Here is a 24,800-nt window from a genome sequence, read left to right as displayed (position 1 = left end):
ATAGGGATGGATGTCGTATATCTATCCACTACGTGCATTGTGGGAGAATGCCAAGGCTCGGGGCTCCTAGAAGGGGAGGTCAACCATCAACTACCTACGCGAAAGGAGAATCAAAACCAACCAGGGTAAAACCTACGCTCCGAACAGCAGGTTAATGGTTTGCTCGATCTCATCCTAGAACCACTTACCAGAAAGTCACGCCCAAAATAAGATATAGACCTACATGCACCGCAGGATCAGCTCTGTAAGGGACCTAATCTCGAAGAGAAAGCGTACACATCAGGATCATGCCTTCAAGCCAATTTGATTTACCATCCTGCACCACGTAGTTGACGGTGAGAACTGTATAAGCGCGGCAGTTAGACCCTGCAACAACAACACATACCCAACCTACTCACCAGCAAGGAAGAGTGATATTGACTCGTATGGATCGAACAGCAAGGTCAACGGTTTGCCCAGAATCCAGCCCAAGGTGACAATGAACCTAAGGTAGTTAAGTATGGGGGTTGAAGACGGTAAAAAAGACAGCTGCCCACGGAATGACAAAGAGGGCGATTTGCTGGTGAGTACGGCAATTAGACTCGCAGAGCGTAACGACGAACAGCGTGACGTACTATACTGGAGCCAACGGCGACACCGAGACTCAGCGTCAACTTGTCCTTGATGGAGACAGTGACCGCCGTTACATGCTCTGAAAAGAGAGTTCATCAGTTTGGTAAACCACAATGCGAGGTATCCAGACCCACGCACCCGCTGCGTTGCCTACAATGGGAAGTAATATCACGCCGACGAACTCCTTGCTGATTGTACCGCCCTCGGTCAACCCGTCAATGGAATCCACCAACCATTCAGCAGTGACGGCGACCAGCTACGAAAGGCAGAGTCAATGGTCGGCAGGTTATGAATGGTTGTCGCCCTTACCACTGTGACAACAACAAGCAGTCCCACAGTCATCCAAACACTTAATTGAGGTTTCTCTTCCTCCTCTTCCTTTAGTGCGTTGCCGATGCGCCCGTTGCCGTTCTCGAGGTCATGTTGAGATCCATTTGCGAACGGGACAGTCGAGTTCTGAATGGGCGAATTGGGTGGGTTGCCATTGATGGTCGCTGTCCTCGAACTCGAAGTATGCGAGTCGATAACGTTATCAGGCCGGGGTTCGTCTTTTGATGATTTCCTCTTGCTGTCTTTGGACTTGCGGGCGTACGGTTGCGATTTGATGACAGCGTCGCTGGTCTCGTCGTAGAGACCCGCATGGGACCATAATTGGAAGACAAGGTACGAACCATAGACTGGGAAAAACGTCAGTGGCTGGTTTGTAAGCGCGAACATCGAACAGGCGCACTGAACAACAAAATGACGGCGACCTGGATCAAGTAAGTATGAAATATGTCACTGTGACGGTAAGGTTGTACATACGCCACGACTGAGTTGCAAAACTTGCTTGCCCTGTTGTTGATTGGGGTCTGCTGGGCCTTCGGACAATGCCAGGATATACGCCGCGGGCAACAGGACAGCAATTACGCTAATGGTCAGTAAGGAAGAATTGAGTTGCACGGTGCCTGCCGACGCGGCAGTGTTCAGCGCCCACCCCATTATATTCAACGGGGCATACTTACTGACGGTGAAGCCCTGTTCCGAGTATTGTGTACCGCCGGCGAAGAAGCACATGCCCAAAACAAGAACTACGATCGTGTACCGGGATGTAAGCTGTCGCCAAGGATCTGCGAGAAGGCGCTTACGCAGATTTGAGAGGATCGATCCGATAACTACATAGATTGAGAAGCTTCAGCTAGGTGAAGATAAATGTAAGGCCTTTTCATACGGGAAGATTGGACAATGGTCAGTTGGCATTTAACCAGAGCAAGTATCTAGCACAAGGGGTGTCAGCACGAGTCTCATCAGAGTATAGATCCGGACCCGGAGTGGTCACGCACAGCAACTATCAGCTCGACGCTGAGGGTATGATCAGGGACAGCTTTGGATTGATAGGCGAACTTTGACTCACGCGTTTCCCTGATCAGATCCTGATCAATATATTTTTGTCATGATGTCGGAGATGAAGAACTCACAAGAGTTGCGTTCAAAAGCCCAGCTAGTGTTTGCCCAACCCTCATCGAGAGCTCGTCTGTGGCGAAAGCCAGCAGCTAAAATGTGCCGTGGCATCAACTTGCGGTATTACGGCGCAGCTATGCGGCATACCTTCGCCAAGGGTATGATTGCGAGAAATGAAACTGATGATGCTCGGTGTTTAGAGCATGTGGTAAGCGTGAGGAGTAAAAGAGCTCACAAACGAAAATAAGAGTATGTTCGTCCTTCATTGCAAAATTGAGGGCCCACTAATAGATGATTATCGGTACAGAGCCAAGCCCGGGGGGGGGATTCTGGATACGCACTGATACTGGGATGAAGACCAATAATACGTTCAACCCTAGAAACGAGTAGGCAATTAGCAAGTGCCACTGCAGCTTCAGAGAAGGCGCACATACACGAAGCGAACAGGATACTCCTCAAACTGTCCACAACCGATGGTGCAGGACCAACCTTTTTGTCGGGTATCAGTAGCATGGAAGCAGCTCTGAGGAGATTTCTGGTGGGGGATCTAGTCATTGAAGCCCCGTCGGTTTCGGTGAGATTATTTTGAGGTAGGCTGCCTGTTCGCTGGCGATGGCTAAGTGTGGATTGAAGTGGCTGTTGTCGTCCGCTGGCCATGTGCTGCACAACATCGTCAGGTTCTTCGTTCACTGGTGTCATAGCTGTATCCCATATATTAGGTGTCTTTAAGCATTGGGCGTAGAAATACAGCTCACCGCCCAGGAAAATCGAAGGGGTAATGTAAAGCAAAGCAGCGCGGGCGTGGTGGTTCGAGTTCTTTTATGGACCTGCACATGTGCTAATAATAGTACCTGTGGACAACGTGTTGTGATGCACTGTGTGACGCGCACGCAGTGGGAACCGACAGTGACACTGCAATTAACTGCTCCTTACGATGATGCAGTGGAACGGTTGGTCCCAGTGACGACGCGAGATCAAATCCAACGATGGGGTGACTGTGGAACGCACAAAATAAGTCCTATTAACCGCATTCTACATAAAGCGATAAAAGATGTGGTATCATACAAGACGAAGCAAGTCCGCGAACAGCTGTAAGAGGTATCGTGTCCGACATTTTCGTGGATGATTCGTGTGAGCCCGCCGTGAGTAGGACATACGACGCCCATCAACCTTGATAGGCGAAAGAAACTGCGCCGTACAATCCATCTTCTCGTCCCAACATTCCGTGACCGTGCAAAATCTGAAGAGCGCTCAGTCAGTGCCTCCCAAGTCAGCGGACATGGGCATTTGCTTACCTCCATCTTCCTTGCATGCCATCCGACACCGCTGCTCACGTTTCCATTCGCTTCAGACAGCTTCTCAATTTCCGCCCTCAGTGGATGTCCGGCAGGTAAATCACGGCGCAATACACTTCCCGAGCTTTCGGATACCCAGCCGGATGCGGTATCTACGTACCAACCCCTGCCGCCTTTGCTACGGACAATTTTCCAAGCACCGGCACCGGCACCAAGGCCGCCCAACATCGGTGTAGATAACTCGATGACACGGAGTCTCGTGAGGGGAGGTTTGGGAGGAGTTGGTGTCGAGGTCAGGTTGAGGGTAAATGGTGGTGTGCAGAGAGGGCGGATGAGCTGAGTATGCAATGAAACCGAAGACTGACGGGCTGAGCCACGAGGCGCGCCATTGATGCCGCCGGTGCGTAGACCGCAGTCAAGCTCTGGCGATGTCCCAACCAGCGTGAGGATCTCGACATTGCGCGCCTTCGTTCTGATGAACTCCGACACAGCCTTTAATTCCAAATCAGGAATATAGGACAAGCCGAACGACCGGAGACTCAATTGAGGGAGGCACAGGTCGAGCAGAATTTCGCGAGTGACTGGGGAGCTAGACAAGTCCAAGTACACCAAGTCGCCGGATTGGAAACAAGGAGCTAGGGCGACAATGTCTCTAAGGTGCTCCGTAGTCAAAGGGGACGTGAAGGTCATGTCACCGTAAAGGTTCAATTCCTGAAGTTGTGAGGTGACGGGAGAATTAACAAGAAGGTCCCTAATTGACTCGCTGGTGAGCCTGATGCAACGTGCAAGAGCCAAAGACTTCAATCGGACCGAGGATGAAGCACCCAAAGCATCCAAGAGCTCAGGGGTCGCACGTGTGCCAGAGAGATCCAGGTGAGTGAGAGAAGGGAAGGAAAGGACCAGTGGCGTAAGAACATTAGGTAGAATCGATTTCACACCACGCAGCCCGAGTCGCTGGAGGCCTGGAAATACCAAAGGCTCCTCTTGGTGACGGCTTGCTTGGCGTTCTGTAGAGTTGTCTTGCGTTAGGAGATATGTGTTGACGAATTCGGTGAGTGAGTTTACGAAGACCGCGCTGACGCAACCGGTGAGATCGATAGCAGCCAGTTCACGACATTCGCGTCGACGCTCTCGATCATCTTCTTCTACATCGTTTGCGTCAGTAATGACCAAACCACGGCCCCGTGATGGACGGCCTCGACCGCGGGATGGTGCGCCCCGGAGGAGTAGCTCCTTGAGTACCGGCAAAGTCAGGGCCCCGTCCCTATTTGAATAATGAGCAAAAAGTTACAATGACTGGGCTAGTCACAAACATGTATTCGGTTGCGCCGAAGGTCAGCAAGTTTGGACATTCCTGTTCATTCCATGAGCGACGTCTTAGGGCAGTGCGATATCATGTCTAGCTACCTTGATCAAGGCCTCAACTCGATCACCCGTTACGAAACGGGAGTTTACACCTTCATCGATAGACCTCCTGATCCCAATGGTACGGAAGTGGTTGAAGTCAAGATGACGGACGAAACGGCCGGGACGAGGGTCATTGGGGACGGGCACTGAAAGGAGAAATCGGTCTCGTCATTAGGATGAACGAACAAGCGCACGTACCGTATACCCCCGCATCTCGCCTATCCATGTAGTCCTGTATAGCATCGCTAATCGAGCGCATAATCCTCCATCGGGCCGGGCTTTTGCTCTTTTGCCGAAGGCGTCGGGGACTCGGATCTCGAGAAACGACGGGGGAAAGAAGTTCGAGTGGTACGGAGCTGTCTGGCTCCGTTAGGGAATCAAGGAGATTTTCTTCCAGCTTGGAGGTGGACTCTTGGTCCATCGAAGAGATAGAAGCACGTGAGGCCAGCGCTGCAGCCTTTATTGTGTCCTCTACTACCATTTCCACCTGCCCCTCATCGTAATCCCAAGCAATTTCTTCGACGAGTGAAAGCCAGCTGCGAGGCAAGCGAACTTCAAGCTTACGCCAAAGCCATGGTTTCGCTGCGGCATGCCAGGCATGATTTACGAGACAGAGAGAGGCCAGGGTCCTTCTGCTCACCGGCTCAGGCCAATTGCCAGGAGGCATGGCTGATGGTAGTGCAGTCGGTATGCCATGGTCGGCAGCGATTAAAGGGTCGAGGGATACGGGGTAGGCAGGGAGACAAGCAGAGTATACATGAGCGCAGATGGTAAAAAGGATTTCTGGAGGATATTCCGCAGTGGACATTGCAGCGGCGTGTTGAGTCGGTTTCCATGTTCGGTACGGGTCTTTATAGCGGGCAGAATGGGAGGGCAGTCGATCACGTGGGTGATCGCCATTCAGGTCGGGATGACAGTGCGGGGTACCAAGAACACGCCAAATATGCACAAATAAAGCCAGAGCTTCTTCGAGATGCTTCGAACGTTCTAAGTTCATGTTCTGGCTATACATGCTCCTCCGTAAAAATTATATATCAGAAGAGCATCTGCGGCATGCCAGACAAAGAGGACGCAAATAGTCCACTTCTCAATGAGTATTTTCTCTCTCTTCCTCATGTAGTACCTCGTCCGGCCGAAGCATGATGATTCTCGAAATTAGTTTCACCTCCCCATGTCGAGATCCGGGCGAAAATAATACTGTTACGTACATGTGATCCCGACATCGCTGATTCCGGACCTACTTTACTGAATGTCCTCAAGGGTTGTCCTAGGTTGTCTCACCCACAAAATGGTACGTTGTTAGCCAACTATGGCGAAACATGGGCTAACTTAATAGATGCCCCCCTAGGAGTCTTGTCTGTAAAGTATGGCTATTGATCATTGAACCCGCTGGTACAATATGTGTTGGACAGCTTGCGGATTGCTTCCAGGCCGAGAATTTACGTCCGTTGGTGCCCACAGGCGTGCTGCAAGGGCGCACTCTTCTCTCCGCATCTAATTGATGAGGTTTTTAGAATGCCGAACCTTGGCGCAATCCCACCGTAAGTTTTTCAGTTCCTAGCTACTAGGTCACGGGTTGCTAAGTACCGCTCAGGTCTGCCTGAGTCTGCTGATCGTTATGCACGATGATGGCTCCCTTAAGGCTTTGGGGTACACCCGGTAAGCATTTGATGCTCTACAGAAATACAAATGTCTTTGCACAGGCTGGACACACGTTCGCTAAGATCAGGATGTGTATACGTACATCCGCCATTCGCACATAAACTTGAACGTGCACACAGGCAAGTTTACCTTATTGACAATTCGGCTCATCCAGTTGATCTGGAACGGCAATAGCATCGATGCGGAACTATTTCAGCGGTCTGCGAGGCCGGCCAAGGGCGTATACTCATGGCGCCATTGTGATCGCATTGTTCGCAATACCACGCTTCCCCACTGGTGTTTTTGAGCATCACAGTTCGGAAGCAAATCATTCCACCCCATGTCTTCTGTCTTGCCGAGCGGTTAGTTCACGAAGACGCGTGCCTTGCCGTTTCAGATTCCAGCCACACACGTTGATGAGATATCTTTACTCTCCTACCCAGCTCCCTTCTCGGCCATCCCTGCTGCTTTCCAGATGATGCAAGCCAGGATTGGTCGGGATGGATTTATTCCCTTCCAACATCCTGGCTCCGTTCCCCGCTTCTCGCGCCATCATATGCGACGAATACTCTAGAGCTCAGCAACATGCTCGCCTTCTTGTATTGGATCCAGCTGACAATCCGAAGCAAGTCAAATGCTCCAACGCCATATGTGTTCTTTCTGGCAGCATTCTTCAATGGATTATTTACTCGACATGCCGAAAGCATATTTCCTGCCTGCAACCTTCTCTCGCTACCTTCCAATCTCGGCTTGCTGTTACTCATCTCCGTGAACAACCTCTACGACCGGGACGGTCTAATGGTGAAGCTACGGATGGGGATTGGCTCAGGCCAGCTGATGCCCCAATTCAAAACAACCGTCTGACTTTCATTCATTTCTTCCAGGCATCTGTATTCCGTAATTGTTCCGACTACCGTGGTTCTATGCGTACGGAGTAGCGCTTTAACTCAGGCGGCCGTGTAACCGTCCACCTTCCTCATGGCAATCCTCTTCTACGGGTGTACATATGACTACTGGGAAGCGCTTATTTTTGTCGACAGCCACTCACGAATAGCCAGACGGTTGAACCCTATATGCTATATGGCTATATGCAGCTCCGGCGTTCAAATCAACCTTTATTACGGTAGATCAGGTCCCTACAGCAAACCTGGCATATGGAACGTTAGCGTGGTCGGTAGCTCCTCTGGGACTCATTCTCCCCAGTTCACGTCGTTCCTTCCCCGGATTATCCCCAGATTCTCTGCTACAGTTCACCTGCGCGGGTTTCATTGTGAATACCAGCCTTTTTCACAAACGGGTGCTCTCTGGCAACAGCTGCAACTTGCAAGGACTCGTGGTCTGGAACGACTTGGCTGACCTGCGTCCCTGCTGCGTACCACTTTTGGACTTCGGTTCCAACAGGCCACCCGCCAATACAATGTGTCTCATTGACGACATCTGTCCCATGGTCAAAACGGACGGATCCTTCACAGATGCTTCCGGAATCCGACGCAGAACCACCGTTTCCACTAGGTAGCTCCCATAAATCTATTTTCGTAGCATCCCACCTCAAATTACACGGCGCTATATAAAAGTTGACACCTATTTATGTCGTTCCCAACGTCGTGAGTATTCATATTCCTACATCTTAATTCCTCGCAACCCGCCCCAAATTATCCTTCGCGAAGGTCGTTATTTATGCTCGTTACTCATAAACTACCAATAGCTAATGTTCACGCTGTGTGATGGTCCTGATATAGATCAATAGGAACCTCAACAGTTGGTCTTCTCTCTCGCCGAAGATATTCTCGTGCACCGCCGGGGTTGATATCGTCTTTCGAACGCAACGTCCATCCGTTCTCCCGTGTTTTCTACCATCTTTCCAGCTCCAATTCGGATATACCTCTCTTTTACGTTGGTCCGCAGCCCGGAAACCCGCGGTCGAGGAGGCGAGAGGGTAATGAAAGTCATACCTCGTCGAGATGGCGGAATATAACGTCGCACTCGAAGACCTAGCGTGGGTGCTTGGGCTCGACGGAAATACGCGTCGCAATAACAATCCTGAATTAATTTCAATTTCGACCCTCAGAACCATCAGCTAAAGCTAATGAGGATATGCCTGCTACCGGAAGCAGTTGGCACCATGCGCGGTCGACATTGCGAAAGTGACGAGCGCAGCTACTACATCACATACGTGGCTAAATGACGACTTCAAGCTTGCGGATGCTGCTCGACCAAGCGAAGTTGACTCACAATCAATATTTAGCCACCAGTAGGGACACTCTGCGAAGAAAAGGTTTGATCTTGCGTTGAGTTTACGGCTCGACGTTTGTATATTTGGATCCTTCCATTTGATTCTTAGTGAGAGATCGCATCTACCTACCGCCCGTCACTTAACCTCACACCCTAGGAGTCTGCACCCCTTCCCTTGCGGTTTAATAAGGTCTTGGAAGGGTCTTGTAAAGCCCATTATAGGATTTACGGATATAATTGAGCATTATTGTATATTCATCAAGTATAGGGAGGATGTAAGTGTTACGTGAGGTTCCGTACGATGCTGTACAGACCCCACATCTACGCCATGCAGTTCACGCCATTATCATGGAGCGACGGCATAGAAGACTTCCCGGACGAGACTTCGCCCATCGGATGGGGCAACGGGGCGGTGGCGGCAACGACTGGTGGGAGTCTAGTAGTTCCGTCAATGAAAGGGTAGTCCGAATAACCCTTGCCACTGGCATCGCCAGGAACATAGAAAGTCGACCGATCATACGTATTCAGAGGCAAATCATCCTTCCACCTCAGTGGTAGATCGGGGTTGGCGAGGAAATAACGGCCGATAGCAACGATATCGCCATGCTCAGCCGCTTTCAATGCAAGGTCCCGGGTATATCCACCAGCGCTGATGAAAGGTTTGGGGGACCAGATCCTTCGAAGGAAATTATTCTCTTCTTCAACGTGTGTATTTCCCTTTCCCTCTCCATCTGCTACAGGACGAAGTCCAATATCTTTGCCATCTGCCACTCGTGGCTCAATAGCATGCAGATACGCCAGATTCGGCAACCGCTCCTTGAGCTGCGACACGAAGTAGGAATAGGTCGGCTTGGGGTTGGTCATCCCCATCTCCTGGAACCTGCTCCAGGGGCTAATCCGGACAGCTGTTCGGTCTTCACCAATCTCCTTGGACACGGCCTCCAGGACTTCAAGTGCAAACCTTGCACGATTCTCTGGGCTGCCACCATACTGGTCTGTACGTTTGTTCGACACATCCTGGAAGAACTGGTCGATGAGATACCCATTTGCGCCGTGGATCTCCACCCCGTCGAAGCCGGCGAGGTGGACAGCGTTGGAAGCTGCCTTCGCAAACAGCTGGACGTATTCCTTTATCTCGGGGATTGTTAGGGGCCGGGGGGGAGGCGTCGGTTGGTAGGTGAGGGGAACATCTGACGCGGAGACATAGTCTAATCCCTCTGCACTTAGGACGTCTTGCAACGCAGCCCTACCGAGGCCCCACATTTGAAGATAAATGAATGAGCCACGCGCATGAACAGATGTGGTAATCTATAGTAATTCGTGCCACGTCAGTTTACTGTATCATAAATAAGGACTCAGAAATGTACAAACCTCCTTCCAGGCAGCGATTTGCGTGTCAGACCATATTCCTGGGATATTATTGGTTCCTCCCGCTTTTGCACCAACTAACGTTGCTTCAGTGATGAGCAAGGTACCCGGTGTGCTCGCTCGTTGGGTGTAATAATTTTGAGCTATGGGAAGTATGGGTGTATGCCCTTCGTCGGCGCGAAAGCGAGTGAGGGGTGAGAGCGCAAGTCGGTGCTGGAGAGTCATCCGACCTATTTTGATTGGTTGAAAAAGTTTAGGAGAAGATGAAGTAGACATGTTATCGATGTGAATTTTTTGTGTTGGGTGGTGAAACCTCCGTTAGCATCTCAAGGATTTTATACATAACTTGTGGCCGTAGCCGACGCGAGATTCATCATAGACAGACAATTACTCCCAATGAGCGCGATGTGCTGAATCAGAGTTCGATAGCCATGGCAGAACCTTGCTCCCAAGTTTAGGCTGTCATAGAACTTTGAAGCGCAAGTGCTGAATCAGGACGGAAAAGAATTGTTCACTTGCTCACCAATCTTGAATATTCTGACAAAGAACACAACTTGTGAAGGCGATTAGTGATCGTGAGAGGTTACTGAGCGCCCCTAGATCCCTCCACTATTTTGGCGCAAATATTCTACCTTTTGACGGAAATCTTCCAAGAATGAGCGACGGCTCGATATCTCGCCCCAATCTTACAGAAAAGTAGGCACCTCGCGTTGGAGGCTACAAGTTGAAGTTGGAAGTAAGTGTGTTTGGATGTGAAGCGCCAACCAAACTCGGGACATCTTGAATCCGACGAGACTCGGTGTCGGCCATGCCACGGTCGGGCTGACAGCAGCTCATACAACATGGCAGTCACTCACCATATGGAAGTCACCATTCTGTATTTCGCAGCAGCCTCAACCGCTACGAACCTGAACTCAGAGATCGTCGGCATACCCACAGATCGTCCATTTCTCTTATCCGAACTTGGTGATCTGCTCGTATCTCTCCACCCCGATACTGGCCTTGACAAGGTCTTGGAGAGTAGTCAGTGGAGCGTCGATGCGGAAATGGTTGATGATCCAGGAAACGTCTTACTAAGTGGTGGGGAGGAACTTGCTATTATCTGTCCTGTGTCTGGTGGTTGATTGTGAGAAAGTTTGACTATGGTGGGTGAAATTCATGACTCCTCTCATCACCGCACTCATTGACCTCAGCCATAGGTGGCACAGACGACGTGAACCTCTGGAATACCTCTGATGTGTCGTCTAGAAGACGTACCATCTGTACACACAGCCCAAGCAGTAACGCCTTCACCCAATTCATCGGCTTTTATCGCGAGCAGATTGACACCGACTACATTCCTCATCAAAGAGTATGATGATATATACTCCGAGAAGCCGCACATATATGCCAAGCTCATCCAACAACTGAGCACAATCATCATCCTCGACACCGGTTGCGGGGGTCATTCGTCCAACCCGGATGTTGAAATCAAGGAGTTGAGGGAATTCCTCGAAACCGTCGGCATCGAAGACAACGGCGGGCGACCATTAAATGAAGGGGGGCGAATGAAGTACATCATCATTCTGAGCCATTGCCATTACGACCATATTTGTGAGATCCCTCCGTTTCGTCCGATCTGCTGTCTGATCGGAACGCATTCAGTGGCAGTTGAGCAATTGTGAAGCTTCATGGCGCTGTTGATGTGGTCATTGTTAACCAACCCATAGTTCTGATTCTATGATACTGGCGTCGGGGTACTCCCCCGAATTCTTGCGACCGTCGAGACTGCCCGTACACTCGCTGTGTCAAGAGCTTGGAATCGAGACGCCTTCATATTCTCCAACCTTGGTTGATCACATGCATCAAGTCTTGTCTTCGGATGGAAAGAAGACGTCCATCACCATCATGCATACCCCTGGACACACGCCCGACGAACTAGCGGTATATGATGGAGACGAGAAGATGCTGTATGTTGGGGATACGTTGTACGAAAACGCTCCCATTATCTTCCCGAAGGAAGGCTCCATAATCGATTGGATGGAGACCATCGATGAATTGATTTCGTTCGTAGGCGATCAAGAAAGTCAAAACGGGTCGGTAGTGCGGATAAATGCTGGCCACGAAACAGCGGCCCAACCAGCGCTAGAGGTTTTGACCGCGACGAAGGCATTCATGGAAGATGTCTTGAGAGGCCGCGAAGCAGTGCAACGTCGTTGGACCAAGAGAGGAGAGGAAACAGTAATGTACGAGCAAGACGGGAAGCGGTTTTCCCTTATTTGCCCCGAAAGGCTCGTTGTGGAAGCCCGAAGGTAGCACATTCGCGTAGGCGTATTATGTACTTTTTCCGAGTATATTCTTTTCCAATTGAGCCAGGAATTCTTCTGCTTCTGTCGCGGGCTTAGGTGTCTTAGTCTGCTTCGCTTCGAAAGCGGCAAACGGATCGGCGTGCACTGGTTGTGCAGGTAGAATATGTGTGCCGTCTTCATCAGAAAGCTTGACTTTCTTCCTCTTTGATTCCAATGCCTTCCTCCTTTCTTCAATGTCCCTTTTACGCTTTTCCATCGCCCTGCTTTGTATCGAGGCAGTTCCGGCAGCGTCATCACCCTCCCTCATCCCCTCGACTTCTCCTGGCTTGAGATCCACCGCACCCATTTCTCGCCGAGATTTTTCAGTTTCCTCCCTCGCAGCTTTCATTTCTTCCATTTGAGCACGTCGCGTCTGCTCATCAGCGGAAAACTGATAGAATCCGGCCCCCTTCGCTCGGACCTCTCGCGCAGCATCGTAATGGATGTTCAAGGGGTTGTTTTCCTCGGAATGGATCTTCTCGATTTCAGCAATGCGTTCAGCTGACGGCTCATATACAGGGAAGTAATTGACAGGGTTGCCTATTCAGTGTAAGTCAGTCACAGGTGCTTAGATACCAAGCAGAAGACGCACGAATGATAAGTTCCCTGAGAGTGCATATACCATATCAATACTGAAATGTATGGGGGTTGTCTCGAAACACGCACTCATCAATGTCCACATGTGGGCCTTCAGTATTGAGCAAGTGACGAGGTACCTCCGAGCGGGGTGCCGTCCTAAGACGACCAAACTCGTCTTCGTATTCAATAATGGGATCATCCTTCGTAAAGTGAGTACTCGGCTTCTGTATATAGGATAAGGAGACGTACCTCGTCTACGCTTGGTCCTGGGACAGCCAGAGATTCATCTTCATCGTCACTATCGGGTTCAAAGAACTCAGAGACCGGTTTTGAGTCAAACTAAAGTTCAAGTCGGTTAGAGTAACACCAAGGCGAGCAGGAATGCAGCAACGCACATCAACAAGCAGGGCGTCGTACTGACTATCAGTTAATCCTCCGGTCTTGCCCTTCTTGAGTTTGTCGTATATCTTTGCTTTGCGTTCCAACGCCGCACGAGCTGATTCGAGAGTGGGCCTGCTGACTGCTTCCAGCTCAATGTCCCTCTGAGCCCTGGATTTCACGCCCTTGTTCTGACGTCCCCACACAGTCGGTTTCTACGACATATAAGAGACAAGATGCAGCCGAGAGCAATGGTGAATGTACCTTGTCTGGTCTCTTTATTCCCCCCACAACTGCTGCTGCCTTTCCTGCAGCTTTGGACTTGGAGAATTCTGCCTCTTGCTTTGAAAGTTCGGCTTTGAGGTCGAAGAAAGAGGTCGCGCTGATGCCAGCGGCTTTTGCCTTTGCCTTGTGGGACATGGTGAGCAGAGTTTGAAAGAAGATGAACGCGTTACTGCTGAGGCAACTCGCTCGTGAACGAAAGATCCACTCCTAATCGGGCGCTTATGCACCTCCCATTGAACGCCAAGCTTTGGTCTGTAGATTACTGATAAATACGACGATCATTTACAAAAACTAATACTACAAGGTAATATGTTCATCTGAGAATACCAGCCATGTGGATTTTAGTCCAAAGTTAAGTTAGCGGACATATCTATATGCACAGTTATCTAAAATGAGTAGATGCGAGGTCCAAACTCGCAAAATCACTTACGTCGCGTCGATCTGCTTTAGCTGAGGGAGTGTAAGGATGATCTTCCTCCTGTATCCCGCCATGTCGTCCATCTGGCATGGGTTACCCTCGAGATATATCGTTTCCAGAGTTTTGATGTGTGATAATTGGAGCTCCAGGGAAAGAAGGTTTGGGATTTTGTTACCATTGGCCTAATCGAATATGAGCGCATGACAGGCGAATAGGTGTAACGAACCCACCCAAAACTCCTCCAGATGAGATAGGTGAGCAATATTCTCAATTGCTTCAATGAAATTAGAGCCTACGTCCAACGTCTTCAGTGTCGTCTATAACATCCTTTAGCAAATGGAAACACGGGTGAAGGGAGTAAACTCATACGTTTTGCTCAAGGCCTTCGAGTTTCTTCACCCCGTTGTGGCTAAGATAAAGCTCTTCCAGACTTTCGAGGCCTTCAAGGTTCTCTATCTTAGTGATCCGGTTCGATTGCAAGGCCAAGATTCTGAGTTTCTTCAAAGTCCCCAAATTCTGGCAGGGAAATCAGCAATGATGGGCATCAAGACCGAGGCAAATGTTGTGCCTACTTCAAGCTTTGTGATCTTGTTCTTCCCTAGCCATAGTTCTTCTAGGTTCACCAACGCATCTAAGTTTTCTATTTTCTGGGGCAACGTATTTCAGTGTGGGGGGGAGTGTGACGGATTGCAAGCATTACCCTAAGTCTATTCCCTCCAAGCTCTAGACTTGTTAGGTTTACGAGGGGGTCTAAATTGTTTATCTTGGAGATCTTGTTTTGCACAAAGAACACTGTTTTCAAAGTCGGTACCCCTGCCAGACCTTCCGGCACCGACTTGAGAAGATTAAACGACAGATCCAGGATCCTATTTCGATGGTTTAGCATACAACACCATGCGAAACAGATCATCGACACGTACTTGAGCTTCTTCATCTTCCTTAGCGAATCCCCCACCGTTTTGACCTTATTATCATATAGATCCAGCTCCTCTAATTCGACCAATTCATCCATAATTTCCGGATCCAAGTATGTTATGACGTTCTGCCTCAGGCATAGCTTCTTCAGGTATGGTCCGAATCGCGGTAGACGAAGGTTCGAGAGCGCCCCAATACGGGAATGGATCAATTCGAGCTCCTAGATGCACCGAGGATTAGGAATATTTATTTCGCAAGGAGAGCATGCTTGTGTAGATGCGAACCTCTGTATTGTCTGGGAAGTCAACCAGGAAATCACCATCGTCTCCTTCTGCGACCTCCTCCTCTTCGGCCTCTTCATCGGTATCCACTGGCTCGTCGGCAGGCAGCACCACTCTCGCTGATCTGAAGTGAAGTTGAGAGTCATTTAGCTTTCAGCTGGTACAAACCAAGAAGGTGGCGTACTTCTCTACCGCGATATGAACATGTGCATGCTTCTCCGTGGTAGGGCTCTCTTTAGGCGGAATTGCGCCTTCTCCGTTGATTAGGTTGGTTTGCATGATATGAGTCTGCCGCGAAGTCCAGAGAGGTTCAAACTGAATAAGGGTCCTGAAACAGGCGCCGAAACCCGAGATAAGATAATCAATAAAGGGTGGCTGCTGCTTGCACAACGCGATCGAGGACGATCGCGTCGACATTCTTCGGAGAACCTCTGCGGGGAACCCCTCAAGCGATGCAGGATGCTTGACGATCGGAATATAATCTCGCGTCCCTGTGGCTGTAAATCTCGATTGGTGAAGAAAGCTATTAGTTACTCTACTGAAATACTGCATAGTAAGGCGCAACGCGAACACATCGGAAAATGTGCTAGAATACCATAAGACACATTTGAGTCACCAAGTAACTGTATAGGAGTGCACATATACTACGAAATCGTTTGCGATGGAGTGAGTCCGGGGGATGGTGCTTGTAGGCTGGGGGTCGACGTGGAGGATGCGATACACGGAGTAGATATCCAAGGAGAAAAGGGATAACAGTACAAAGTGGATTACGAAGTCAATCGTGTAGGTATAATAGTTTGGGAGCAAACCAGGCTGCTAAGACACAGTGAGGGGCATGAGACTAGGAGAAGATATTATACTGGCACTGTATTTGTAGGCGACGAGGAATAACACGACAGAGCAGGTAGAAATGAAGAAAAGGAAGAAGGGAAGGACGTCCCGGTCCGTACCATACGTGTGCGTATAAGAATGGTTATTCAGTTCGGCCGGTCGCTCGAGTTGTCATTATCGGGGAATTATCAAGAGTGCGGACGGACGAGGGAAGTGAGGGGCGCGTATGGATTACCGCCTTGCGACACCCATGCCAACGCCTGCTCCTCCGATAAACCGCCAGGTCCAACGCCAGGCCCCATGGGTGGCAGCTGCCTGTCCCTTTCGTAAGAAGATGGCAGCCCGCCCAACGCTCCTCCACTACTCATTCCACCGTCGCCTCCGTATGACCCAATGATGGGCGACTCCCCACCACCAAGCATAGGGCTCAATCTATCAACATAATCCAGCCTAGGTAATTGGTGATGTCCAGTGGAGGCGCTCTGGCTGGCCGAAACAGGCGGGTTGGAAAGTGGAGATGGCACGCTGTAGAATCCGCCGCCGCCGCCGCTTGATCGTCCTGGATGAGGGGGTTCAGGGCCTGTGGGTGCTGTAGGAGACCCGCCGCCGCCGCCGCCTGGGCCCGGTGCACCGGGTCCTGACTGATAGTGCACGAAATTTACGCTGGAGGCAGGCGGGGAGGGAGAAGGTGTTCCATCTTCATACCTCGAGCCGCCCCGGGGGTTACTGTAGGGTTGATGGTGATGCGATTGGGCATGAGGGTGATATAATTCATTGGCGCTGCCACCACCTCCATATTCCTCGCGGCCCGCCCAGCCTGGTCGTCCGCCAGGGTTACCTGTATGGATATCATCTCCAGTCCATCTACGGCTGGCGTATAGCCCGGATGACGATGCCGACGGAGACCCACCAGCGCGGCTACCAACGGGAGGCGTTGCACTGTCTCTGCTCTTCGTTGTACCTCCACTAATGACTCGGTCCTTTCTGCGGCGGTTGCCCACTCCCGCTCCTTCCTTCTTGGCACGCGAACGGGCGTAGCGTAATCCACATCTACAAGGAGTAAGAAATCACTGGGTGCTCAAGATTAGGATCCAAAAGGATAAAGGCTGGCTTACGCGTTGCATAGCTCCTTCTTCCCACTTGGGCCCTTTCTCCACTCCGGGCTCGTGGTAGCTTTGCAGCTAAAGCATTCCAAAACCCCAACGGGCCTGTTACCCCCTGCCCTGCCCCCTCCGCTGCTGTTTGCCGAACTATCAAACCCATGATCTCCATACTCTCCTCGACTCGAATTAGGTGACACCCTCCTTCGGGGCGGAGGCACCAGATCCATCCCGACACCCAGATGATTAGGTGAATCCCTTCCGCCGTCGCTCATATTTCCGTTCGATCCCATATCGCCAGTGCTCATGTTGGTCGGTGCAGGACTTCCAGCCATGTAAGGTGAACCCGAATATGGCGATATGGGACGCCCCCCAGCATCGTACCCAGGAGCAACTCCGACTCCTGACGGGTTTTCCTGGAAGCATCCAGGGCCGGGAGCAGGTGGGGGCCATTGACCTGGTTGCGGGGCGTGGGGGGAGGAAGGATTGTATGCTGCGGCTGACGAATTGGTGGCGGCAGAACGTAAGTTGCTTACAGATGGTGGAAGAGAGCCGTGCGTTGGGCTGGACGATCCCCAAGAAGGCGGATGATGATATCCCTGTGGAGGCCATCTCTGGGGCGAATAGGGCTGAGAAGGCTGGGTGGGCGATGGATTAGCTGATGTTGTCGGATTGGGGGGGTTGGGCGATGCATATGCGGATAGGGGCGGCAGCGTCGGTGGGGGCTGGTCATAATACGGAGGATGGGAGGGAGGGTGTTGGGGTGAATAGGCACTGGGAGGCGGAGGGTAGGACATCATGTTTGCGTTGGTAGCAGTCGTCGTGGAAGTGGTTTGGGATAAAGATGATGGAGCGGCGGCGGACGCGGAACGGGTGGAAGCTGGGGTGAATTTGTGGCACGCGAATATTATGGTGCCTAGAAAATATCACCGACGCGGATGAGCCAAGGGTGGATGACCAAGACACGGAGAGTAAGTCAAAAAGGTAGGGAATCAGAATTTGGCAAGGGGATGTGGAGTAGTGGGATTTAAGGATCAAGCAGCAAGACACAAGCAAAGAACGTTCGGGGTGTGGCGAGAAGGAATACAAAAATAGAGCGAACAGAATCGATGTTTCAAAGGCACGATGCCGTATCAAACCGAAAGGGCAAGGGGATTTGTGTCGTTTGGAAATTAGCATAGACAGCAACCGGGTCAGCTTTCACATAAACTATGTTTGCAGGTAACGCACCATGCGGGATGTATATACTCTCGACTTCGCTCCCTGGCCAGGACGGCATCATCTGAGTTGCCTTATATCTCCTTGTGCAGCTGGTCTTGGCGTCACTCGCATTGGGGAGGTCACTTCCAATCTGGACATTCTCCACAAGTCGGGCAAAGTCCCGCGAGGTGGGTTGATGAGCAGATGGTGGGGGCGGCATGGGGTCCGGCGGCCATGACAGGAGCATAGGGCGTGTGCTGTGGTTGGCTAGAATCTGAAACACTCTCATGACTTGGGGGTATTGCTGTTGCTGCGCCTGGCCCGGCGGCTGGATCGTCGTTTCTGGCGTCGGCACCCAAGCCATCAGCCTCTCCCATACCATTCCCACCTCTCCGTTACCCATCCATGGTGTTCCGCACCAATTTGTCCACTCCGTTTTGTTCTCTTCGTCATTGTCTCTGTCTGTATCAAGGTCGACAATGGCATGTATGAAGCAGAGCACCAAGTTGCTTGCTGCGTAGTTAATTACAATGTCGACCGCCATGTAGTTCGAGTCCAGGGCGATCTTTGACGCTGAGGGGAAGGGGGGCGGTTGTCCGGTGTAACCGAGCTGGCGGCGCACGCGGGAAAGTCGAGAGAACCGTACCCTATTGCGGCGGTCAACGTCAAAAGTGCATACAAGCCCTATACCACGCACCTGGTGACACTCCCATGCAATGTTCTATTCTGTAGAACATCTCCCAAATCGTGTTTTGCCGACGCTTGTTCGTCCGGGTGCACAAAGGATATGAGGGATTTACCAATGAGCACGGACGCTTGTTCTTCAAGGTGAGAAGCGAGAACGGGGTCAAGGTAGATAAATTGTAGTTCGGATGTCAGGAGAGCCCAGTCTATGCTGGGAGTGAGAAGTGAGGCGATCGAATGATCGAAATAGACGTACAACATCTGGTTTGGCCGACCTTGGGCAGCGGCGCTGACGGCTGCTCTGCTACGTATGCTGGCTGATAGGAAAATGAGTCTGAAGTCGGCGGCATCGAGGACGAGTGGTGGATGAAGCTCATGAAGGTCAAGAGCAAGAGAGAGGAAGGGAGAGGGAGAGACTAGGTTACTGTATTTGTCATTATTGTGATATTCCGACAACAGCTCCGATCGGCACTCGATCGATGCTGTCTTTCGATCTCTTTTACGTAAGCACCATCGGTCCTTCATCCACCGCCATGAGCAACATCTGGGTCGCTGCTGGCGATGGAGACCTCGCCCGCGTGCAGGTGAGCGGTCGAAAAATCTGGGAGCGTGGTATAACGGTGCATAACCTTTTCCCCCAGCATCTCGTAGAAACACAAAGTACGAATGTCTTGGCTTCTATGACATATCGTCTCATCGATGACATAGGCATCTCACCCAACCAACCGGATGCACACACATACACACCCATGTACGCCGTATCCCCGGAGTATACCGAGCTCATGCTCACTCAAAACGCATGTCTGAACTGACAGGCATGCTGCAGCCTCGTATGGGCACCTACACGTACTTACGTATCTCATATCAAAAGGTCTGGTTCTACTTCATCGCTGGACCAAATTCACGGCTCTGACGCCAGGTATTACAGGAGGGGATGTTAATGTCACCGACCACGACGGGGACACGCCCCTCTACGCAGTAGAAAACATCCAAACTGCACGTTTCCTCATTGATAACGGAGCTTCACTCCAAATAACCAACAACGAAGGCATCTCAGTGAGTGGGTTTCCCTTAACCCTATTACCCCCTTGATCTATTTTGCACTTTACTTTCTTATATTTCTCCGTTCAATGATATCTTACAATTTTATCCGACATTAAGTTTCCTATCGCACCCATCTCCTGCACGTTGCTAACGACCAACCATAAAACCAGCCAATAGATCATCTATCAGAGGACTTTCCCGCCGTAGCGGCATACCTTCAAACACGTTTACCACCATCACAGCCCCCTACTTCGAATCTCCCATCATCACCATCACAAACGGTTTCTCAATCTTCATTCCCATCTCAACACGCGCAGCACGTCGCCTCCGAGTCACTTACCTCAGAGCTGATTGAGTCAGTTCAGTCCATTCTCCAACAAGCACAATCAAACGATACCATGGATACTCCCGAAGTAGACGAAGCGCTGACGGCTGCCGTCACTCGGAGTGTTTTGAGAGGTATGACTGTTGGGCTCGAGTATTCCGCACAGCAGCAGCAACAGCAAGCGGGCGAGGAACAAGTCGGTGAAGCAAGAAGTGCAGGCTCGCTTGATGAAAATATGCAAGATGACGCAAGTGATACCAAGCGTTCTAAAACGGGTGAATAACATCACCCTCTTATCTGCGCAGCCATCCCCCTAGTCTATAGTACATTCCACATTGCCGAGCCATCTTCTAGTCTACCTTGCCTTCAGTCGGCCATTTATTATTCATCTGACCATCTCAACAACTACCCTTCGGTGCCTGATCACACCATCCTGAATGATCAATCTTATCTAAATCTCGGAGTACATTATTCACCACCTCGGTTTTTATCGCTCTGCGAGATCAATCCACATTAATTGTCAGCTTGTAGACCAGGCCTAGGTATCCAGGATCAGTAATACGCCGTTCCCCACAGGGCTTGTGTGAGTAGACACCGAATACATGCCACGATGTCTCTGCAAAAGTTAGTCGAGTCTCGATCATTGCCTCTCGATCGCTCTGCTTCCGGAAAAGCATTTGGTACCAAAGCCTCGGGAGAAAATCGAAACTCAAGCAAGTACTTGATCAAGGACAAGGTTCTTCTTAAGATTTGTGAGCGAGTCTAGGCTCTAGACCGGCCGTCACACACGCACAGCCTCCGCGAGGTTACCCAGACGGCGATGCGATTTGACAGTGGCAAGATGAAGGATCCTACAGAGGTAATGTTTTGTCCATTTGCGGATGGTACGTTCCAGGCGGGCTCGGCCTGAAAGTCTTGTGTATTGGTACTGTCTCGGAGTTCATTCAAGACGTGTGATGTGGCGCACCATACCGATGAACGGATTGATTAATCACATTGCCCGTGGGACCTGTGCAGGAGAGAAGCCGTTCATGAACTAGGCTGGGACTGCGGGTGACAGGAACCGCCCGCGCGTCGGCCACAGAGAATGAAGGCCCTGACTTTGCGGTCTAGGCTTCAAATCCTCAAACGAGTTACGACCTCTTCGAAGAAGGAATGAGACTGTGTGAATGATTTAACGGTATAAACCTGGAAGCACTAGCCCTGTGCAACTGTAAATGAAATGTCAGTCAGACATTGATACGCGAGGTTCTTGGCGCAGTTCCGTGCGCGGGTTGATATATTAATGCAATAAACAATGGCAAGGGCGAACATGCACGTCAGAACGGCCTAAGCTCAGCTGTCCACCATAAAGGCTTCGATGTCTTCACCCACACCTGGTCACACCCGGGTACCAGATGATTGGACGTAGAAACCATGCCGTCGAAGGATGACGGGGTATTAGCTGCAGCTTAACGTTAGGAAGTCGAGCTGTGGAAGGAGAGCTTTTCGGCAACGCACATAGATTCCATCTCAAGCCTCTGGTAGAGAGTATGGTACCCCCGATACCAACAGGCAGGAGACCGCAAGTGGGACCCAATGCGTTATGCTCGATCTCAATAGTATGTTCACCCTGAAGATCGTGGTTATGATGTCCCCGTCGCGAGTAAATCCAAGAATACTCACTGTGTCAAGAACCCAACCAACGCTTTCATCCGTCACCGCGAATACACGATTTCTCTGCTTCCGCAGCTTGTGGAGATAAGACAGAGTATGAACGGTCTGGTCCAGCCGCCCGGAGAGCCCTCCAAGGATGATCAAGTCATACTGTTGATGCAGATATAAAACAGTCAAGTACATGACGGAATTCACAATGAAATCGTACTTGAACATTCTCCCGAGTCTCTATCTCCGTCAACGCAGCAACACATTTCATCAAGTCAGTGCTGTCTTGATCACGGTCATGAATCACGGCCACGCCCTATGTCTGCGTCAGCCAGACTATGCTGGGCAACCTAAAGGCCTACCTTGGAACCATAGTATTCCAGTACTGCAGGTCTTGCGGAATCCAAGTCCCCCTTGATCAAGTTTGGCAAGAAACTGTGCGCATTTCTGGCATTTCTTACACGCGAATAATCGATAACGTCTCATCACAACATACCATTCACGCTTGTCCACTATGCCCTCGAGATCGTATAGGCGGTTGGCCCCGCCGTCGGCGCAACACCGCCATTCGCTCGCGTCCCAAAGTTGGCGAAATAAAGGTGTAGAGAAGGGTTGATTGAGAATTATCAGGGCATACTTGGATTCTTGTGGGAATTTCGACGTCTTTGCGGCTTGATTACGTCTGAGAAACGGTGTCGACCAGATGCTCATCGCTGTCGAGCTCGTCGGAGGAAGGTAAGGTGGGCACAGATCATGATTGTCAAGCTTTAGGCGCCGATGCATCCATCAAGAAAGCAGCTCCTATTCAAGTACGCGTTCACTAGATACAGCAATAAAACATGACTAGGCGCCCTGATTTCTCCTCCAGGTAGAAAAGCTTAACGCGCCCACCACGCCCACCACTAACAATGCTGTCCCTGCTCCTACTAACCCAGGAATATACAGGTACCACGTATTATCAATTTCGTCCACTTTGGCCTCTGGATCGGGGTCGAAGAGCGAGCCTTCCTGCTCGTCCTTGTTTCTACGTCTCCGAATGACAGGTATGTCTGGTTCCGTGGGCGGCGAGTCTGACGAGTCTTCTCGTAGATAAATCGACGGCATTAGCAGCTCTTCGGAGCTGGGGGGTAATGAAGGAATCTCCAGCGTAGGATGGAGATTCCTCGCGCGTTCGAAATATTTCGAAGCAATATCACGGTCTCGCTTCCATGCATCTGCGCCAGCTTCGCCGACTTGAGGCTCGTGTGGCACCCTGAGCGACGACAAGCTGGAATGCGATGTCGATAAGATAGTAGATGCGGTGCCTTCCAGGTGTAGAAGACCTGCTTCGACATATAGTTGTGCCAGTCCTTCTGAGCTACCGATACATTGCATGTAGTATGACGTGGTCCCTCTTGATGCTTGCTCCGTAGTTAACGGCAGCGGGTCAAATGATTTCGACAATGGGATGTAGTGATTAACGAGGCGAACGGTTGCTGAAGGAATGTGCGCTTGATGCCATGCACGTCTGCTGAATTGTCAGTAAAGTATTCATACAACAGGCGAGATTCAGCTTACACGAAATATTCAAAAGCTTCCTCTTTGTTTTTACGAATGTCGTATAGATCGAGAGCTATGAGTACTAAGCTGGTAGGATCCATATTATACTGGTGCTCGAGTTCATGACTCATGTCAAAGACTACAGTGTCCGTTAGGCAAGGGGAGACAGACTCCGGTACTGGACCAACGATTAATGAAGGCCAGATTATAGATTGTTCCTTTTCAAGGTGTATGGTCAGAAGTCTGCCTGATTGAGTAGAATGAAGGGATTCAAGGGACGAGTAGGATGACGCCAGACTCTGCAATAGATGGCCCGGAGAAACTGGCCGCGATGTTGCCACTTGTGAGTGATGCCGTCTCTGAGGCGAGTAGGAGCGTTCATCTGCGGATGACAGAGTGGGTGAACGGGGCGCGGGAGAGACGGTGAATTCTTCTGTGTCAGAAGCTTGGGCGCTGTCCAGTGAGGCGGCAAAGCTGCTTGAGATCTCGGGGTCGGACACAAAGGCGTAAGAGGAGTGCGTCGATGAAGTAGCTGTCGACAAAGATGATATGGTGCGCTCTCTAGTAGACCGCCGCGAGGGTCGGGGTTCCAGCATCCATACTGAGTCCCGAGTGTCCACTCCGGCATACACTTTCCCCTGATAACCGAGGTTAACACAGTCTCTTAACGATAGAATCCTCTTCAACTCGCCTTGAGAATGGGGGCTTGTCCTCTCACTCCTGCGACGATATAATCACGCTCGATGATGACCTCCATAAATACCTACTAAGTGGCACTGAAAGTGTCCTGCAGCGAAGCGACTCACAACCATGTCCTCGTCTTGAGTGTCGTAGGGCACTAGCAGCAACACTGTTGCCTACGATAGAAAAAGACATCGTCAACAGCCCACTCAAGCTTGAAGTGACTCACAGCACCCATACCTGATCATGCGACTGTGTTCGGCCACCATTAGGTCAATTCAATGTTCTGGTAGAGAATTTTCCGCACCTGATGCCACGAGTACGGTTGGTATTGGTGGCTACGGTGCTTCTCCATGGGCTTTGAGGTGTGTGTAGCTGAGAGTCAGGATAGAAGGACATGAAGGCAGAGGCAGTAGTACAAGCGGGAGCACGTGTCCCCAAAACATGCAGTTCTAAATCCGAACATGCCGAATCGGAATCCCACCCACAACTCCAGCATTTCGCTTGTTAGCGAGTGTCGGCAAACAGAAACGTTGTGTTGTTGGGCGGTATATAGGCATGGACACTTCAAATC

The 24,800-nt window shown here is 50.7% G+C and overlaps 11 protein-coding genes across 11 annotated transcripts; 3 read left to right on the top strand and 8 right to left on the bottom strand.

Annotated features, from left to right (window-relative positions):
• Positions 1–28: 28 nt before the first annotated feature.
• On the bottom strand, positions 29–2,751 carry PC9H_009721 (uncharacterized protein; the record flags this gene model as incomplete). Its single annotated transcript, XM_036779219.1, has 20 exons — positions 29–66; positions 122–132; positions 189–219; positions 277–342; positions 399–484; positions 537–559; positions 615–691; positions 751–868; positions 922–1,289; positions 1,343–1,364; positions 1,417–1,559; positions 1,617–1,766; positions 1,823–1,868; positions 1,935–1,953; positions 2,006–2,013; positions 2,070–2,144; positions 2,200–2,231; positions 2,288–2,336; positions 2,394–2,428; positions 2,487–2,751. 20 exons carry the CDS (start codon positions 2,749–2,751, stop codon positions 29–31), a joined length of 1,662 nt encoding a protein of 553 aa, XP_036628608.1.
• Positions 2,752–3,217: 466 nt separating this feature from the next.
• Positions 3,218–5,562, bottom strand: PC9H_009720 (uncharacterized protein; the record flags this gene model as incomplete). The annotated part of the gene is made up of 5 exons (XM_036779218.1): positions 3,218–3,292; positions 3,348–4,611; positions 4,661–4,701; positions 4,755–4,900; positions 4,953–5,562. 5 exons carry the CDS (start codon positions 5,560–5,562, stop codon positions 3,218–3,220), a joined length of 2,136 nt encoding a protein of 711 aa, XP_036628607.1.
• Positions 5,563–8,948: 3,386 nt separating this feature from the next.
• On the bottom strand, positions 8,949–10,271 carry PC9H_009719 (uncharacterized protein; the record flags this gene model as incomplete). Its single annotated transcript, XM_036779217.1, has 2 exons — positions 8,949–9,935; positions 9,999–10,271. 2 exons carry the CDS (start codon positions 10,269–10,271, stop codon positions 8,949–8,951), a joined length of 1,260 nt encoding a protein of 419 aa, XP_036628606.1.
• A 566-nt stretch (positions 10,272–10,837) lies between these two features.
• Positions 10,838–11,119, top strand: PC9H_009718 (uncharacterized protein; the record flags this gene model as incomplete). The annotated part of the gene is made up of 1 exon (XM_036779216.1): positions 10,838–11,119. The coding sequence occupies one exon, from the start codon at positions 10,838–10,840 to the stop codon at positions 11,117–11,119; it is 282 nt and encodes a 93-aa protein (XP_036628605.1).
• A 111-nt stretch (positions 11,120–11,230) lies between these two features.
• On the top strand, positions 11,231–12,290 carry PC9H_009717 (uncharacterized protein; the record flags this gene model as incomplete). Its single annotated transcript, XM_036779215.1, has 3 exons — positions 11,231–11,588; positions 11,640–11,655; positions 11,705–12,290. 3 exons carry the CDS (start codon positions 11,231–11,233, stop codon positions 12,288–12,290), a joined length of 960 nt encoding a protein of 319 aa, XP_036628604.1.
• Positions 12,291–12,308: 18 nt separating this feature from the next.
• On the bottom strand, positions 12,309–13,699 carry PC9H_009716 (uncharacterized protein; the record flags this gene model as incomplete). The annotated part of the gene is made up of 6 exons (XM_036779214.1): positions 12,309–12,862; positions 12,915–12,928; positions 12,989–13,101; positions 13,151–13,240; positions 13,297–13,494; positions 13,544–13,699. The coding sequence occupies 6 exons, from the start codon at positions 13,697–13,699 to the stop codon at positions 12,309–12,311; spliced, it is 1,125 nt and encodes a 374-aa protein (XP_036628603.1).
• A 291-nt stretch (positions 13,700–13,990) lies between these two features.
• On the bottom strand, positions 13,991–15,595 carry PC9H_009715 (uncharacterized protein; the record flags this gene model as incomplete). Its single annotated transcript, XM_036779213.1, has 8 exons — positions 13,991–14,164; positions 14,213–14,299; positions 14,352–14,498; positions 14,555–14,629; positions 14,683–14,848; positions 14,903–15,117; positions 15,182–15,302; positions 15,363–15,595. The coding sequence occupies 8 exons, from the start codon at positions 15,593–15,595 to the stop codon at positions 13,991–13,993; spliced, it is 1,218 nt and encodes a 405-aa protein (XP_036628602.1).
• A 602-nt stretch (positions 15,596–16,197) lies between these two features.
• Positions 16,198–19,370, bottom strand: PC9H_009714 (uncharacterized protein; the record flags this gene model as incomplete). Its single annotated transcript, XM_036779212.1, has 6 exons — positions 16,198–17,059; positions 17,125–18,025; positions 18,340–18,874; positions 18,932–18,956; positions 19,007–19,199; positions 19,250–19,370. The coding sequence occupies 6 exons, from the start codon at positions 19,368–19,370 to the stop codon at positions 16,198–16,200; spliced, it is 2,637 nt and encodes an 878-aa protein (XP_036628601.1).
• A 156-nt stretch (positions 19,371–19,526) lies between these two features.
• Positions 19,527–20,645, top strand: PC9H_009713 (uncharacterized protein; the record flags this gene model as incomplete). Its single annotated transcript, XM_036779211.1, has 5 exons — positions 19,527–19,577; positions 19,635–19,744; positions 19,809–19,864; positions 19,922–20,049; positions 20,208–20,645. The coding sequence occupies 5 exons, from the start codon at positions 19,527–19,529 to the stop codon at positions 20,643–20,645; spliced, it is 783 nt and encodes a 260-aa protein (XP_036628600.1).
• Positions 20,646–21,681: 1,036 nt separating this feature from the next.
• Positions 21,682–22,717, bottom strand: PC9H_009712 (uncharacterized protein; the record flags this gene model as incomplete). The annotated part of the gene is made up of 6 exons (XM_036779210.1): positions 21,682–21,806; positions 21,863–21,974; positions 22,028–22,168; positions 22,227–22,322; positions 22,369–22,441; positions 22,503–22,717. The coding sequence occupies 6 exons, from the start codon at positions 22,715–22,717 to the stop codon at positions 21,682–21,684; spliced, it is 762 nt and encodes a 253-aa protein (XP_036628599.1).
• Positions 22,718–22,849: 132 nt separating this feature from the next.
• PC9H_009711 (uncharacterized protein) lies at positions 22,850–24,581 on the bottom strand (the record flags this gene model as incomplete). The annotated part of the gene is made up of 6 exons (XM_036779209.1): positions 22,850–23,513; positions 23,564–24,183; positions 24,237–24,296; positions 24,352–24,402; positions 24,467–24,478; positions 24,534–24,581. 6 exons carry the CDS (start codon positions 24,579–24,581, stop codon positions 22,850–22,852), a joined length of 1,455 nt encoding a protein of 484 aa, XP_036628598.1.
• Between the last annotated feature and the right edge of the window lie 219 nt (positions 24,582–24,800).

The sequence above is a fragment of the Pleurotus ostreatus genome (genome assembly GCF_014466165.1).
Source record: "Pleurotus ostreatus strain PC9 chromosome Unknown scaffold_7, whole genome shotgun sequence".
In the NCBI taxonomy this organism is placed as follows: Eukaryota; Fungi; Basidiomycota; class Agaricomycetes; order Agaricales; family Pleurotaceae; genus Pleurotus; species Pleurotus ostreatus.
This window is presented reverse-complemented; position numbering and strand designations above follow the sequence as displayed.